Source organism: Nicotiana attenuata, chromosome 1, assembly GCF_001879085.1.
Source record: "Nicotiana attenuata strain UT chromosome 1, NIATTr2, whole genome shotgun sequence".
Classification (NCBI taxonomy): Eukaryota; Viridiplantae; Streptophyta; class Magnoliopsida; order Solanales; family Solanaceae; genus Nicotiana; species Nicotiana attenuata.
Window position 1 is genome coordinate 70,932,763 of NC_031989.1, and position 15,501 is coordinate 70,948,263.

Sequence of the window (15,501 nt, forward strand, 5' to 3'; positions counted from 1 at the left end):
GGAGGCGTGGCTGGCACCCGGTGCCGTACTGGCCCGAGCAAACCACTTTGTAACTCTTTTTTTATAACTATCATGGGCCAACATGGCCACAACTTGTAATGTATAACTATAAGCGGGCAACATTGTATCAATGAACCATCGTTCTTAAAACATGAATACATATGGGTCGTCAAAGGATTCTGACATATTGTACCAAATAAACCTCTGTCTATAAAGCCTCTCAGATTATTTGACATCAAATGGGACAGGGTACCGACCTATCCACAAGTCTGTAGCAAAACTCTAACACGATGACTTATAGACTCGGTTGCACTCCGAATGAGGTGGAGTCTTGTCGATCCTTCGCTGAATGCTAACCTCGTCTACTATGAGGGCTCGTCAAACTGATTATCTATACCTGCAGGCATGAATGCAGCGTCCTCAACAAAAGGACGTCAGTACGAATAATGTACCGAGTATGTAAGGTGGAACTGAAACATAACAATAAGTAAACATTAATTAAAGACATATAAGAATCAACCTGAATCTCTGAAGTACCACCGTATATGCATACTTATTATACTTATATGTATATCTATAACCTCTTTGGAACTATTATCCATATCGTATGATGCATGACTGGCCAACTGATCAGTAGTAACTGTCCCGGCCGGCCGAAGTGCGGTGGTAAATACATGACTACCCTACCGGCCGTAGCTCGGTGGTAAATGTGTAACTGCCCAACCTGCCGTAGCTTGGTGGTAAATGCATGACCTCCCGACCAGCCGTAGCTTGGTGGTAAATATGTAACTACCCGACCGGCCATAACTCAGTGGTAAATGTGTAACTGCCCAACCGGCCGTAGCTCAGTGGTAAATGCCTGACTGCCCGACCGGCCGTAGCTCGGTAGTAAATGTGTAATTGCCCAACCGGCTGTAGCACGGTGGTAAATGCATGAAGATGCATGTATAACTATATTATAAATATTAACATCTTTATCAAATACCTCAATAGAGACGTAGGAACATACTTAGACATGCTTTGAATATCATTTTACAGGAATGAACAACGTAGACCTTCTTAACTACTAAGAATAGACTCATTTATGAAATAACATTACGTTTACGTATCGTTACTTAGATCACGCCAAAAGAAAGAAAGGATAGCCTTAACATACCTTAGCTGATTTTCTTGAAAATTCCTCTAATACACGCCAATCACGACAAAACACGTAACGGCGAATCGAAGTAGGGAAAACCCCGTATGATATTCTTGAGAAAGATTGCACCGTACTCCCTTATAATTGCAAAATCTCACGTTGCTTTAGATGCTCTGAAATCTCACGTTTTGAATTGTTGAAGATGCTATGAAATCTCGCGTTTTGAATGAAAGATTGAAGCAACTCACGCTGCTAATGAAACTTTCTTTGAAGCCTTTCCCTTTAACTTAGATGTAATACATCTTCATTTGTGAACTAGAGAAGGAATTTAAGTTTTTGGTGGTGTGGGCCCCACCTTTCAAGACTTGATGTCACATAATTCTCTTAAATGTGCCACCTTTCAACCTATTTTAAGAGTCACTAAATGGGACGGGGGGGGGGGGAATTAAGTCTTATCCAACAATTCCTTAATTAAATAGGTAATCTCCTATTATCCAATAATTAACCAATTACCCACATAATTAAAAATTATCTCAAATTACTTAAAATACTACTCACTTTTAATACACCTTATGCACCCACTATTATGGTCATGTGGTACCTTGTATGGCACTAGTCCATAAATATGGGGTATTATAGCTTGGACCGTATTTTATCCTAAATTGTCAAACTTCGACGAAACTCATTTTCTTCGATTCGCGTACCCTCTCACCTTTACGACTTTACTTATCACTTGTTACTAATATTATAAGCATTTATAACCTCAAAAATAGTCTTTTCCTCATCCTAAAGTACTACTATTAAAATATTAAATTATTAATAAATCATGGTACCATATAAAATCAATACATACACTATTATTTCATTAAAACATCCATGTAAAAATACTTATATTTTCTCAACTTCTAATTTTCTTAATTTCATATAAAGAGTACAAATTTTCGTACACTTAATTCTTAAAATGGTAAAAATATAACCTTCTTTTCTCGTGAAAAAATAATTTCTATCTTTACAATAAAGAAAATCTCATAAACTTTCTCATATTATGTGTATAATTTAAATCATATTCAAAAGTAGTAATATTAACAACTATATAAATCATATTTTTCGAACTCTTTTATAAAAACGTTCCACTCAAAATACCATATCAAATGTATATAACGACATCAAGGTTGTTAAACTTACGGGGTCTTACAATAACATAGTCACAAATCCTCTATAATCTCATAAATGTCTTAATCCCTTCAAGCTCATATGGGTTACTACGACTCATCCTAATATTAAAGTACCGGATGTAACATTGATGGCCCTGACATGCGCTTTCAAAAAAGCATCTGCAAGCATAGCAAACGAATCAATAGAATTTGGTTAAGTTGTGATACCATATCATTGCTCCTTTTGATAGGGTTTCTCCGAACTTCTTTAGCAAAACCGACTCGATTTCGTCCTCTTCCAAGTTGTTCCTTTTGATGGCACACGTGTAGGAGGTCACGTGCTCATTTAGATCCGTGGTTCCGTTATATTTCGGAATATAGGGCATACGAAACTTCTTCGGGATTGGCTTCGGTTCTGCGCTCGGAGGAAAAGGCTTTTGGACAATTTTTTTGGAGTCCAGGCCTTTCAATATCGGGGGCGCTCCTGGGATTTGATCGACCCTAAAGTTATAGGGCTCCACTTTTTTGTTGTTGGCCTCAATTTTCTTTTCCGCTGATTCCACCGCTTTGTCAGTTCCTCGAGCATTTTTATAGTTTCGGGGTTGGTCCCGGGCTCAGCTTCATCTGCCCTTTCTGTGACCTGCTCATTTCTTCGAGTGTTTTCCCAAGACGGTTCGGGCTAAACTCTTCTAGGGGCGCGACTTTGATTTTGCAATTGTGCTATCGCCGCCTGTTGTGCCTGTAACATTTCAAAGATCGCCCGCAGATTGATCTCGTCACCTTCACCTTCGGGCGTACCTCGAGACGTTGGTCGGGCTCCTCCACGAACGATGTTCTCAGGGTCGGTCGGCAGGTTGGCGTCGATGGCCACATGCGAGTTGGTATCGACTGGGTCTGCAACTGGGACTCTGCTAGGATCAGCAGGGGCACCTCGTTGCTAGCTACCATATTGTTGTTTTCGCCATGATGTCTAGACTCAACATCAATGTTCAAGTGAGCAGACTGAGAGTTTGACATTTTTAGGTTGACCTGAATTAAAATCTCAAAGAATAAGCGTAATAGAGTGTGTTATAGAAATTTGTATCAAACCACCACTATTATCCTTAGCCTCACGGTTGGCGCCAAACTGTTTACCCTTAAAATTTGATAACGATTGAATTTATACACAATTTTAAGGATATGTGGATTAATTTAATACAAGCGATCAATAATGTTAGATAAGCGAATTAAAGGTAAAATAAATAACCAAACCAATTGTGGTGTTGACTCCAGGCTTGGATATAAATTAACAGTCGTTCTGCCTTGGATTCGGAGCCAAATTATATGTGAAGAACTAAGCAAAAATAAGAACTTTGAAATAACTTAGTAGCAACGAAAACAAGTTTATATTGCGTGATATGTGTGTTACAGTGTGTCTTTTGAATAAAAATCACCCATTTATATAGTAAGAGAGTTTCATCCCTAGTGCAACTTTAAGAAAGGTAAAAATATTCTTTTTAGCTAATCACTGATCTGATGCCGATACGGGCCGAGATCTACGTCGTGATATCCGGTTGGGAACGGATATCAAGGCCCTTTACTATTCGTGCGCAGTCGTTTGGAAATTCTTTCCGAGGTCTTGGAGCTCGAACTGGATCCGGGGATGAGGTCTCGATGGCTCCGGTGGTAGGCACTTTGTTCGGGCCTTAGTATGAGAGGTTCCTGGCTTCGATTCCGATTTCTTGTAGTTATGTTCTTGCTTCGTTTGTCTCACCGGGAAATCGGGATGCTCGTTTGCTTCGGTTTTACTCATATACAATAAATTATGAAATTTACACGTTTTCAAATATCAACATACAAAATATTGAAGTGAAATTACCAAGAGCGTTTGTAACACTCTACCATGGAGTTAAATCCGTTCCCCAGCCCATTGAGAAATTGAATTGACTAATACTAAAAGTTCCAGAAACTCATAAATGCTACTATTCTCGCACAATTTGGTGCTAGACCTTCTTTGTACAACTTTTTAGAATGTGCTTTGCGGGATATAATTTTATGTCTATGTATCATTTGTTCTATAGTTGGATTGTCGTTTTCCCTAGTATTAGCATGTGGTGAATTACTTAATGAATATTTTACCTAGACGCATACGTAGATTCAAATAAAAAAAGAAAAAATATCACCTAAAAGAGTAAAAGTATTAAAAATTTATAATAACAATTCGAGTGGCTCTTTCACGGATGCTTCGATGTATAAGGTTCTTACCAATTTGGATAAGCTTCTGTCTATTTGGAAGTTAATTTGGGACTGGTGTGGTGCCTGAAAAAAATTGAGTTTTACTTTGATTATGTGACAAAGGTAAAATTCGTACAAATTCAGAAAGATATTGCCATCATCTTACTCTGGCGGGTACTTGCACGGTTTGTGAGGTAGAGGATGAATCTTTGTTGCATGTTTTGCGAGATTGTATTCATGCTCGGGCAGTTTGGGATCATATTCTTGCTGCAGAAGACAAGTCTCTCTTTTTTGCTCTTGATCTCCATTGTTGGCTTATAGCTAATTTAATATCTGAATGATCCTAGGGAGGGAGTTATGGATGAAAATTGAAGAATTTTCTTTGGGTTCACCTGCTAATGAATTTGGCGCAATAATGCTTTATTCCAAAAACCAGTTATAAAAAGGTGTTAGCCCTTGTTAACATGGTTAGATCTTGTGTTAATTCTTGGCATTCGTTGAAGATGATAGGGAATATTTCTAATAATAAGCAGGTAGTCTCGCTAGGTTAGTCACCTCCTAAGGATGGGTGGATGGTCTTTGAATACAGATAGGGCCATTTGAAGGAGTATTATGATGGGACTGCTGATGTTTTTCTAATAGTAGGATTGGTGTATTTTCAGTCAGGCTTGGGTTCTGCACATTATTCAGAGCTGAGCTATGGAGGGTGCTCAATGGTCTTCAAGGAGCCTGGGACAAGGGGTGGTGTCGGGTTGCCTCGCAAATTGATAATTCTAGTGTGGTTCATGTGTTGCGGCATGGATGGTATGTGTCTCATTGGCATGATGATATTGTCAACCGCATCTGTTATCTCTTGGCTAGGAATTGTGTGGTCTTTATTGCTTATACAGGGAGGCTAATTCGGTAGCTGATGGTTTAGCTAATTTGGTTTTCAGTCAAGAGCCTCGTTTTGAATTGCATGCTCTTGTCCTTCATGCATTTCTTCGCGTGTTATAGGAGATGTTATTGGGATTTCACTCCCTCGCTTGATTTCTACTCCCTCCGTTGCTATCTAGATGTTGAAGTTTGACTTGACACAAAGATTTTTTTTAAAGAAAAACTTTGGAAACATGCGGTCCTAAAAGCTTAAGAGGCAAAAGCTTTTTGGGGTCATAATATTTGTGTGGCTATAAAAGCTTCTCATTAAGGGTAAAGTGGATAAAATGAAAAGTTTAAAGTCAAATTATTTCTAAATATAAAAATGTGTCATTTATTTTGTAACAGATTAATTAAGAAAATGTGTTATTTAAATTGGAATGGTGGGAGTAACTAGTTTTGTTTTGTTGCTTTCTTTCCCTTTTGATAAACCTTGAAAAAGTGATATTTTTGCTATTACCAACTTTTTATACTACAAGTGTCTTTTTAACCAAGAAATTCAAGTCAAAAGGAAATAAGTATTAGTAATTTGGTTCGTAAATTTTAGTAGTACAGTGAAAACTCTCTATAACAACATTTCTATATAACAATATTTCATATAAAAGCCAAGTTTTTTCCGGAACCAATTTTCATGTTATGTTATAATATATGTTCTTTATAACAGCACTTCACTATAACATCCAAAAATACTCGGAACAAACGAGGCTGTTATAGAGAGGTTTGACTGCAGTTGTTAATGAAATTCAAATGGGTACAAGTGAAGGGCAAGAACAAGAGTTGATGATGTCAAACGCAATAGTGCCACTGTCCCTTTAGATGAACCAACAAACATTGGTGGAGTGCCTCCAACACTTCCGCCACATTTTGAAAACATGCATAGCCCAGAGAGACCTCTTAACTGGCAAATCTCTGCACACCCTTTACGTAAAATCACTCATTCCATCATCTACGTACCTCTCCAACCATTTCATCCTTCTCTACTCCAAGTGTGGCCTCCTTAGCACTGCTCGCAGGGCTTTCGAAGCCACGCCTGCACCCAATGTCTTCTCATTCAATGCTATCCTCAATGCCTATACTAAAGAGTCTCAGCTCCACCTTGCCCACCAACTGTTTGATAAAATTCCCCAACCAGATATTGTTTCTTACAACACCCTTATCTCCGCTTACGCTGATCTTGGCCACACCCTGCCTGCTTTTCGACTCTTTCTCGACTTGAGGGAGATGGGTCGTGGCATGGATGGGTTTACTCTTTCCGCTGCTATTACTGCTGCTAATGACAATGTTGATTTCATCACTCAGCTTCATTCCTTGTCTATTTCAGCTGGGCTTATCTCTTATGCTTCTGTTAACAACACTCTCATAACGTACTATAGCAAAAATGGACTTCTAGATTATGCTCAAGGGGTGTTCGCATCAATGGGTGAGATAAAAGACGAAGTTTCTTGGAACACGATGATTGTTGCTTATGGGCAGCATAGGGAAGGGACAAAGGCGTTGGCTTTGTATAAAGAAATGGAACATAGGGACTTAAATTTAGACATGTTTACTATGGCCAGTGTGTTGACAGCGCTTACGTCCATGGAAGACTTGCGCGGTGGGCTTCAATTTCATGCTCGGTTAATCAAAATGGGTTTTCACGAAAATCCACACGTTGGAAGTGGTCTGATTGATCTGTACTCAAAATGTAGTGGTGGCATATCAGATTGCAAAAAAGTCTTTCAGGAAATTCCTTATCCAGACTTGGTCCTTTGGAACACAATGATTTCTGGATATTCGCAGTCTGAGTTGTGTGAAGAAGCTGTTGCTTGTTTTAGACAAATGCAGCTTGCCGGCCATCGACCTGATGATTGCAGCTTTGTTTGCGTGATTGGTGCATCTTCCAACTTGTCATCACCGTCTCAAGGGAAACAAATTCACTCTTTGACAGTCAAGTCTAGCATTACGTCCAACCGAATCTCAGTGAGCAATGCTCTCATTGCAATGTATTCGAAATGTGGAAGTCTGCATGATGCAAGACTACTTTTTGATAGAATGCCTGAGCATAATGCTGTCACTTTAAATTCTATGATTGCAGGCTATGCACAACATGGGCATGGAGCGGAGTCGCTGCTACTATTTGAATGGATGCTTGAAAGAAATCTGACACCTACAAATATAACATTCATCTCTGTCCTATCTGCATGTGCACACACTGGAAAAGTCGAGGAAGGGAAGAAGTATTTTGGTTTAATGACTGACAAATTTGGGATAAAACCAGAGGTTGAGCACTATTCATGCATGATTGACCTTTTGGGTCGAGCAGGAAAGCTCGAGGAAGCAGAGAGACTAATCGAAACAATGCCATATAATCCCGGTACAATTGGCTGGGGCTCGTTACTTAGGGCATGTCGAACTCATGGTAATATAGAGTTAGCAACAAAGGCAGCTAACCAGTGTGTTCAGCTGGATCCTTCAAATGCGGCACCGTATATCATGCTTGTACACATGAAAGCTTGTCTTGGCAGATGGGAAGAGGTAGCAGCTATTAGAAAACAAATGCGAGACAAGGGAGTCAGAAAGCAAGTGGGTTGCAGTTGGATTGAGGTGGACAAAAGAGTTCATGTCTTTGTGGCAGAAGATAGTTCTCATCCGATGATAAATGAGGTGTATAAATTCTGGGAAGAGATGTCAAAGAAGATGAAGCAAGCAGGGCATTCTCCAGATTTGAGGTGGTCTCTGATTAGAGATGATGGAACTAGGCAGGAGGAGAAAGAGAGAAGCTTATGGCATCATAGTGAAAAGTTGGCAGTTGCTTTCGGGCTTTTATCGACTAAAGACAGCGAACCTATTCTTATCATAAAGAATTTGAGAATATGTGGTGACTGTCATAATGCAATAAAATTTCTATCTGGTATGACAGGAAGAGTGATTACAGTAAGGGATTGCCACAGGTTTCATTGCTTCAAGGGTGGGGCATGTTCTTGTGGGGATTACTGGTGATAGCTGATAAGTTTTGCAATCAGAATGCTGGTCTGATCCCAGCCAATTCATGTGATTGCCATGGGCTATGGAGAGTGAAGTTGTGAATGCTATACAGTGTACTTAGAGTTAGCACGATGAAGTGCAATTTTTTATTTGTTAGCAACAGAAAGATGGGCCTAATATTTTTGTTTAACCAAGTGAAATTTTAAGGAAAAATGAATGAAGTACTTGAAAGAGTGCACTGCATGTAGCTTTCTGTCGTTTTGGATTGGGTTATCGAGTGTCTTAATCCACTTTAATCTTATATAATTAATGCTGTAAATGATCATAGATCTAGCCGGAGTTACTAATCATTTGCAGCATATGTGCATAATGTGAGTAGGGGTATGAAGATGCCCACCTCTTGTTCATTCACTGCAAGGATAATTACAAGCCAACAATGGAATGTGACGTTAAATCTTAAAGAGGTGAAATGGTGCATGCCTGAAACAACTAAAGAACCCTACAAAAGGCGGGGAAAGACGAAGCAACAAGAAGTATAGAGTTTGCAACAAAATCCCAGCAAGCATATGTTGGGTCATATGGCGGAAAAGAAATCATAAAACTTTTGAAGGGAAAAAGAATGTCTTGATTTAAATTTTAAAAATTTAGATGTATCACTTTATTAACTTTTTTGGAGTAGAATCACAGATGTACAAGAAACTGAACAGTTGTATGACAAACGTACAAGAAATTGAACAATACTTCGACTCTCTGCATGAATGTGCAGAAACGGAACTGAGATACACAGCTCCTATGCTCATAATAGAAGGGGTTTGGTGAATTAGATCATTGTTTATACTTCCGAAATGGAATTGTTACTTTATGTCATATGTCTTGTGTATTTACTGTTGTGTTCTTTGCTTTTCCCGTGTTACTATCGCGGTTTTTGGTTATCAGTTATTTCCATGGCTGACATTTGGGGGTTGTAGTGAACACTCTGGAGAAGCCAGGGGAATTCATGTTACACCCCATGTTTTCGTACATGAGAGTACGTCGTAAGTCATTGATGTAAGCTCAGAAATAAGATCGTCTTTGAAAGTATATAAAGTAAGTTAATCATGTTACCTTGGAGGTTACAAATCTTTGAGATCATGTATAACAAGTACCAAGAGGGTTGAGAGGCTCAGAAGCTAAACAAATTGAAGAAAATAAGTTTTGTTGAATGTCGACAAGCTGGTAATGTTATAACATGTACTTTTGGGGTGATACTAGGGTGCTTAACATGATAAGGAGATTATGTTATGAGTTATTTTAGTCATATGATATTCGTGTATTACATTTTGAAGTCAAGCGAGTTGTGGAACAAAAGTTGGCAAAGGTCATCACAAGTTACATTCGTAAATGTGCTGAAAATTAGGTCAAATATGACTGAGCTTTTCTCCTATCATACTTGGAATTACGAGATTGTCCACCTACCAAATTAAAGATCTATGAGTCTAGTTTCTAACGCATTAAACCGTTTGTTGATAAAACATCCGAGTAAAGAGACATTTACGTTTACATGAGACCGCGCAAGCAGCTCCCAATGGGACCCACTTAGGCGGTGGAAGACCCTTGAACGTTTTAAAGGGGTTGGACGGCTCATTTTCGGTCATTTTCGACCAAGGACGGTTCCCAAACTCTCTCAACACTTCCCTAACGGTTCTCCAAGGTTCCAACAACTGTGAATGAGCTGAGCATATATCTTTTCAGTTATTTACCTTTACTATTCTCATTATATTATTATGAGTTGTTATTGGCTATTGTGTTGGACACTGACCCTCATCCAATCCTGTCGCTGCTTTAAATCTGAGGTAAGGTTTGTTACATATTGTGTACATATGGTCGATTGTACTTATACTACACTTTTATCCCTTGCGTGTAGATCCTGGTGCTGACGTTGATGTGTATGACGGAAGCTGGCATTGAAGACATACCTGCGTTTCGGTTATAGTTATTTTAGATTTGCAAATCTGTTTATGTGTATTTTGAATAGATGATATATTTATTTCATACCAGTTTTGTAAACTCTAAATCTTAGAAGCTCATGACTCGTACTACAAATCCTTTGGATTTTGCACAAAAGTTCAGTTGTTTAATTCATCGACTCACATTATTTTCATTTGAATTGAGTTTATTGATATTTGGCTTACCTAGCGGGTTGGGTTAGGTGCCATTACGACTAGTTGGTTTTTGGGTCGTGACAACGTTCTCCACCTGGAAAATCATAAGTTTGACCGAGAGTTGACTTTGATAATATTGGGTTCGAATTGTTGTTCCGGGAGTCGAAATAAGTTCGTTATGTCATTTGAAACTGGTGTGCAAAATTTGAGGTCATCCTGAGTTGATTTGATATGGTTCGGCACGAGTTTTGGAAGTTGAAAGTTCAAAAATTCATTATGTTCGATTTGAGGTGCGGTTCGTGGTTTTGATGATGTTATGTGTGATTTGAGGCCTCAAGTAGGTCCGTGTTATGTTTTAGGACTTGTTGGTATATTTGGAAGAGGGCTCGGGTGAGTTTCGGACGTGATTCGAATCATTTCAGATGGTGTTTGTATTGTTGATAGCTGGTATTTCAGTTGTTCTTCGCGATTGCGAAGTGATTCTTGGAACTGGGCATATTTTTCTCCTTCGTGTTCCCGACAAGTCTACCGCATTCGCGTAGAGTTAAGGTCTAGTCTAATTCGCGTTCGTGTCCACTTCTACACGTTCGTGTAGTGTTGAACTGAGCTGGGCAGGTCGATGGTTTCCTCTTCGCGTTCGCGATGTTACTCCTGCGTTCGCGTAGGTTTTTCTGCTTTGTGCATCGCGTTCGCGATATTTGTGTCGTGAATGCGTAGAGTTAATTGAGGCAGTGTAATTTTTGTTCATCGCAAACGCGAGGATTGTTCCGCGTTTGCGAAGGACTCATCTGGGCAGTGCTTATAAAGTACTCTATTTCGGAGATTTGGGCGATTTTTTAGGCCATTTTAACCACATGCTCGGTTTAGATTATATTTTGTGATTCCATCGTCGATTTTGGCATTTGATTGATGATTTCAAAAGAGAAATTAGAAATTATTGTCTAAACTTTCCTAAAGTGAATATTTGAGTTTTGAAAATCGATTCGGAGTCGAATTCGAGTGAAGTTAGTATTTTGGGCTCTTATTCGAATGGATTGTCGAAATTTATAAGTTTTGATAGGTTCCGAGGTGAAGGCCCGGGTTTGACTTTGAGTTTATAATTAATGATTCGACCTTTATTGTTTAGGTTGGCTTCCTTTGGCATTATTTGATGTTTTGAGTCGCTTTTGGCTAGTTTCGAGCCGTTCGGAGGTTGATATGTGCGGGATGGCATTTTTTAGAATGTTGTTTGGCTTGCTTGGTATTTGTTTTGGCTTATTTGAGGTTAGTATCCTATCTAAAGTTGGTTGAGGCACTAGTTGTGAGTTATTTGTGACTACATATTATGAGTGCGCATATGTATGGGGTTTGAACCCATGTGCGAGCATCTAGGTATTTATCCATGCTCGGTGTAGTGCTTAGGCTATGATATACCTTGAATTGACTGTTAAGCTTTAAGTTATAATATTTCTCATATTTGTAACATTTTTGTGAATTATTAGAGCCATGTTTGAGGTTACGAAGATACTAATTCCATGAATGAATTTGGTAATTGCTATTTCTGTGATGAACATACTGATTTGAGGTGTGATAGTACACTTTGCACATACCTACACTTTGGTATGTTACTTATACCGGTCCAGGAGCATAAAATCTGATATTCAATGATCATAAACATGTGTTCTTGTATATTTTCTTCTATGTGGTATGATTTGGACTGGATGCCTTAGACCATGCCGGTCGGATCGTATTGTTATTCCTGTGATCACGCCAGGCGGATTGTATTGTTATGCTTGTGACCACATCGGGCGGATTGTATTACCATGCCTGTGACCACACTGGGTGGATCCGTTATATTGAGCTTGTGATCACGCCAGGCGAATTATGATTTTGAGCATGTGACCACGCCGGGCTAGTATCACGTTGAATTGGCCGTGCTTGCGCGTGAATATGGATTCATCCCCCTAGGGTCACCCTCTCTTGTTTCTCTCTTGATGGTGTACACGTGAATTGTGAGAAACCGATGAATTTCTGGTTGATGTGAGCTCTGGGAGAGCTGGTTACTATTATATGGATCGAGTTGCACGCCGCAATAGGCCTTATTGGCTTATTGTTAGTTGGATCAGGTTGTGCGCAACAAAGATGTCCATGTACTATTCAATATTTGTCACGACCCGAATTTTCCACTGTCGGGATCGTGATGGCGCCTAACATTGTACCCGCTAGGCAAGCCAACGTTACAAAATATTTTACCTTTTTCCTTTATCTTTTAACAATTACAAGTTAACAAAAGCAAATCAGCGAAAATAAATGCGGAAGAACACAGTTTAAAAGACTATCTTTATACTAACAATGGGAAACGTAATAAATTCCACCCAGAACTGGTGTCACAACTCACGAACAGTCTACGAATACTACAAGTAAGGGTCTGAACGAAAAGTTTACATCTGTCCGAAAGTAGATAAACAAAAATGAAATAGGATAGAAGGGGACGCCAGGGCCTGCGGACGCCTGCAGAACTACCTTGAGTCTCCGAGAAGCAGTGATAGCAACCAACCTCAGAATCAGCCACTAGCTCCAAAATCTGCATAGAAAGTGCGGAATGCAGTATCAATACAACCGACCCCATGTACTGGTAAGTTCCGAGCTTAACCTCGACGAAGTAGTGACGAGGCAACGGCGGGGCATACAACATATACAACCTGCAATAGTTTATACTAAACAGAAAGGAAATACAGAATGTAATAAAGTAATAACTGGCATTAAATCAACTCGGAACCCAGATGTTCTACTAGTATTCAGCTATAACCAATCCTTAAGGGTGTTTCAACATCACATTAATGAATTTCAGGAGAAATGAATACTTAAAACAACAACGGATGTGGCACGCATCCCGAGCTCATCATATAAACAACAAATATTCACCCTTATTCCTCCTTATTGCGGCATGCAATCTGATCCCACCTGTCCACCCTTATTACTCCTCAACACATATCACCCTTATTCCTCCTGTTGTGGCGCGCAACCCGATCCCACCTGTCCACCCTTATTACTCCTTGTTGCGGCGTGCAACCCAATCCCGCCAGACAATCACAATTCACCCATATTCCTCCTGTTGCGGCGTGCAACCCGATCCCAATATATATATATATATATATATCAGCAACAATCACAGAGAATAATGACAAGTGTTTCACAAGCTACCTCAAATCCCCCACATTACTTATACCTCAATCCACACAATGGAATATCACTACAATTATGAAACTTCACCGGTAAAAACTACTCAGCGAGACCAACCAAGGCGCACCATAAGGCACCAATAAATCAATAAGCCAACAGGGTGATAAAATGAAGTTACGAAACCAATAATACTTCAACGGGAACATCAACAGTTAACATGAAATAATTAAACAATTCAATAAAGAGAACAACAGTTAATATGAAGCGATTATACATGGAAACATTTATGAGCAAGTAGCAACTAAAGCAGGAAAACAAGATATAGGGGAACAGGGAAAGGAAATAGGCTAAACAAGTAATTTGGCGACGCATACGTACTCGTCACCACACCTATACGCCACACACATGATATCTCACATAACAAGCAAGTTGGGGTCCCTAATGCCTCAAGTCAAGGTTAGACCAAACACTTACCTCAAGCCAACGGGTATTTCAAAGCTCAATTACCGCTTTAACTCTCGATTCCACCACCAATTCCCTCGTATCTAGCCATAATTAACTTAATAACATCAATAAACGCTAAGGAAACCAATTTCAATGCACAATTATAGATTTCCCAACATTTTTCCCAAAAAGTCAAAAATCGACCCTGGGCCCGCTTGGTCAAAACTCGAAGTTCGGGCCAAAACCCGATTACCCATTCACCATGAGCCTGGATATACAATAGGTTTCGAAATCCGACCTCAAATTGAGGTCCAAATCCCCCAAATTCGAAATTCCTAAATTCTACCCAAGAACACGCAATTTCCCATGAAAAACCCTAGATTTTGAGATGAATCAGGTAAAAAGATGAAATAGATTGAAGAAAATGAGTTAGAAATCACCTACCTATGATTTGGAGAAGTTTGGGTCTTTGAAAAATCACCTAGGGAGGTTTAAGGCTCAAAAATTTGAGAAATGGGCTCAAAATCCCTACTAAGTCCCAACTTAACCTTCGCAATTTCTGTTGCCTTCGCATTTGCGACTACTGGCCTTCCTGGACATCCTTTGCATTTGCGAAGTAAATCTCGCATTTGCGAGAAAGCTGGCCCTGGCTTCTTCGCATTTGCGAAGAAAAATCTCGCATTTGCGGTCATTGCTTAAATCGCAATTGCGATGCCTGATCTCGCAATTGCGAGATCAGAGGCCTGCTACACAGCTGAAACATACCAGCAATTCCCTAAGTTCAAAAATCACTCTGTAGCCTATCCAAAACTCACCCGAGCCCTCGGGGCTCCAAACCAAACATGCACACAAGTCTTAAAACATCATACGAACTTGCTCGGGCGATCAAATCGCCAAAATAACATCTAGAACTATGAATTCAACACCAAAACTCATGAATTTCAAGATAGTTCAAAATTTCTAACTTTTCAACCAAAGGTCTGAATTACCTCAAATCACCTCCGTTTTCTACCGAATTTCACAGACACGACTTAAATATTATATCAAACCTGTACCGGGCTCCGGAACCAAAATACAGGACTGATACCAACAAGATCACACACTATTCCATTTCTAAAAATCCTTATATTTTCCAGCAAACAATTTTCTTCAAAAATTCATTTCTCGGGCTAGGGACCTCAGAATTCGATTCCGGGCATACGCCCAAGTCCCATATCTTTCTACAGACCATCTGGGACTGTCGGAAAATGAGTCCGGGTCCGTTTACCCAAATTGTTGACCGAAGTCAACTAAAATCTTAGTTTTAAGCCAAAAATCATTATTTCTTAAATTTTTCACACAAAAGCTTTCCTGTATCGCGCCAGGACCG

The 15,501-nt window shown here is 39.5% G+C and overlaps 1 protein-coding gene across 1 annotated transcript; it reads left to right on the top strand.

Moving 5' to 3' along the window:
• On the top strand, positions 6,132–8,633 carry LOC109228461 (pentatricopeptide repeat-containing protein At3g49710). Its single transcript, XM_019393554.1, has one exon. The coding sequence runs from the start codon at positions 6,238–6,240 to the stop codon at positions 8,398–8,400; it is 2,163 nt and encodes a 720-aa protein (XP_019249099.1). The 5' UTR covers positions 6,132–6,237; the 3' UTR covers positions 8,401–8,633.

Coding starts and splice junctions, on each gene's coding strand:
- LOC109228461 (XM_019393554.1), top strand. CDS start 6,238: ATGAACCAACAAACATTGGTGGAGTGCCTCCAACACTTCCGCCACATT.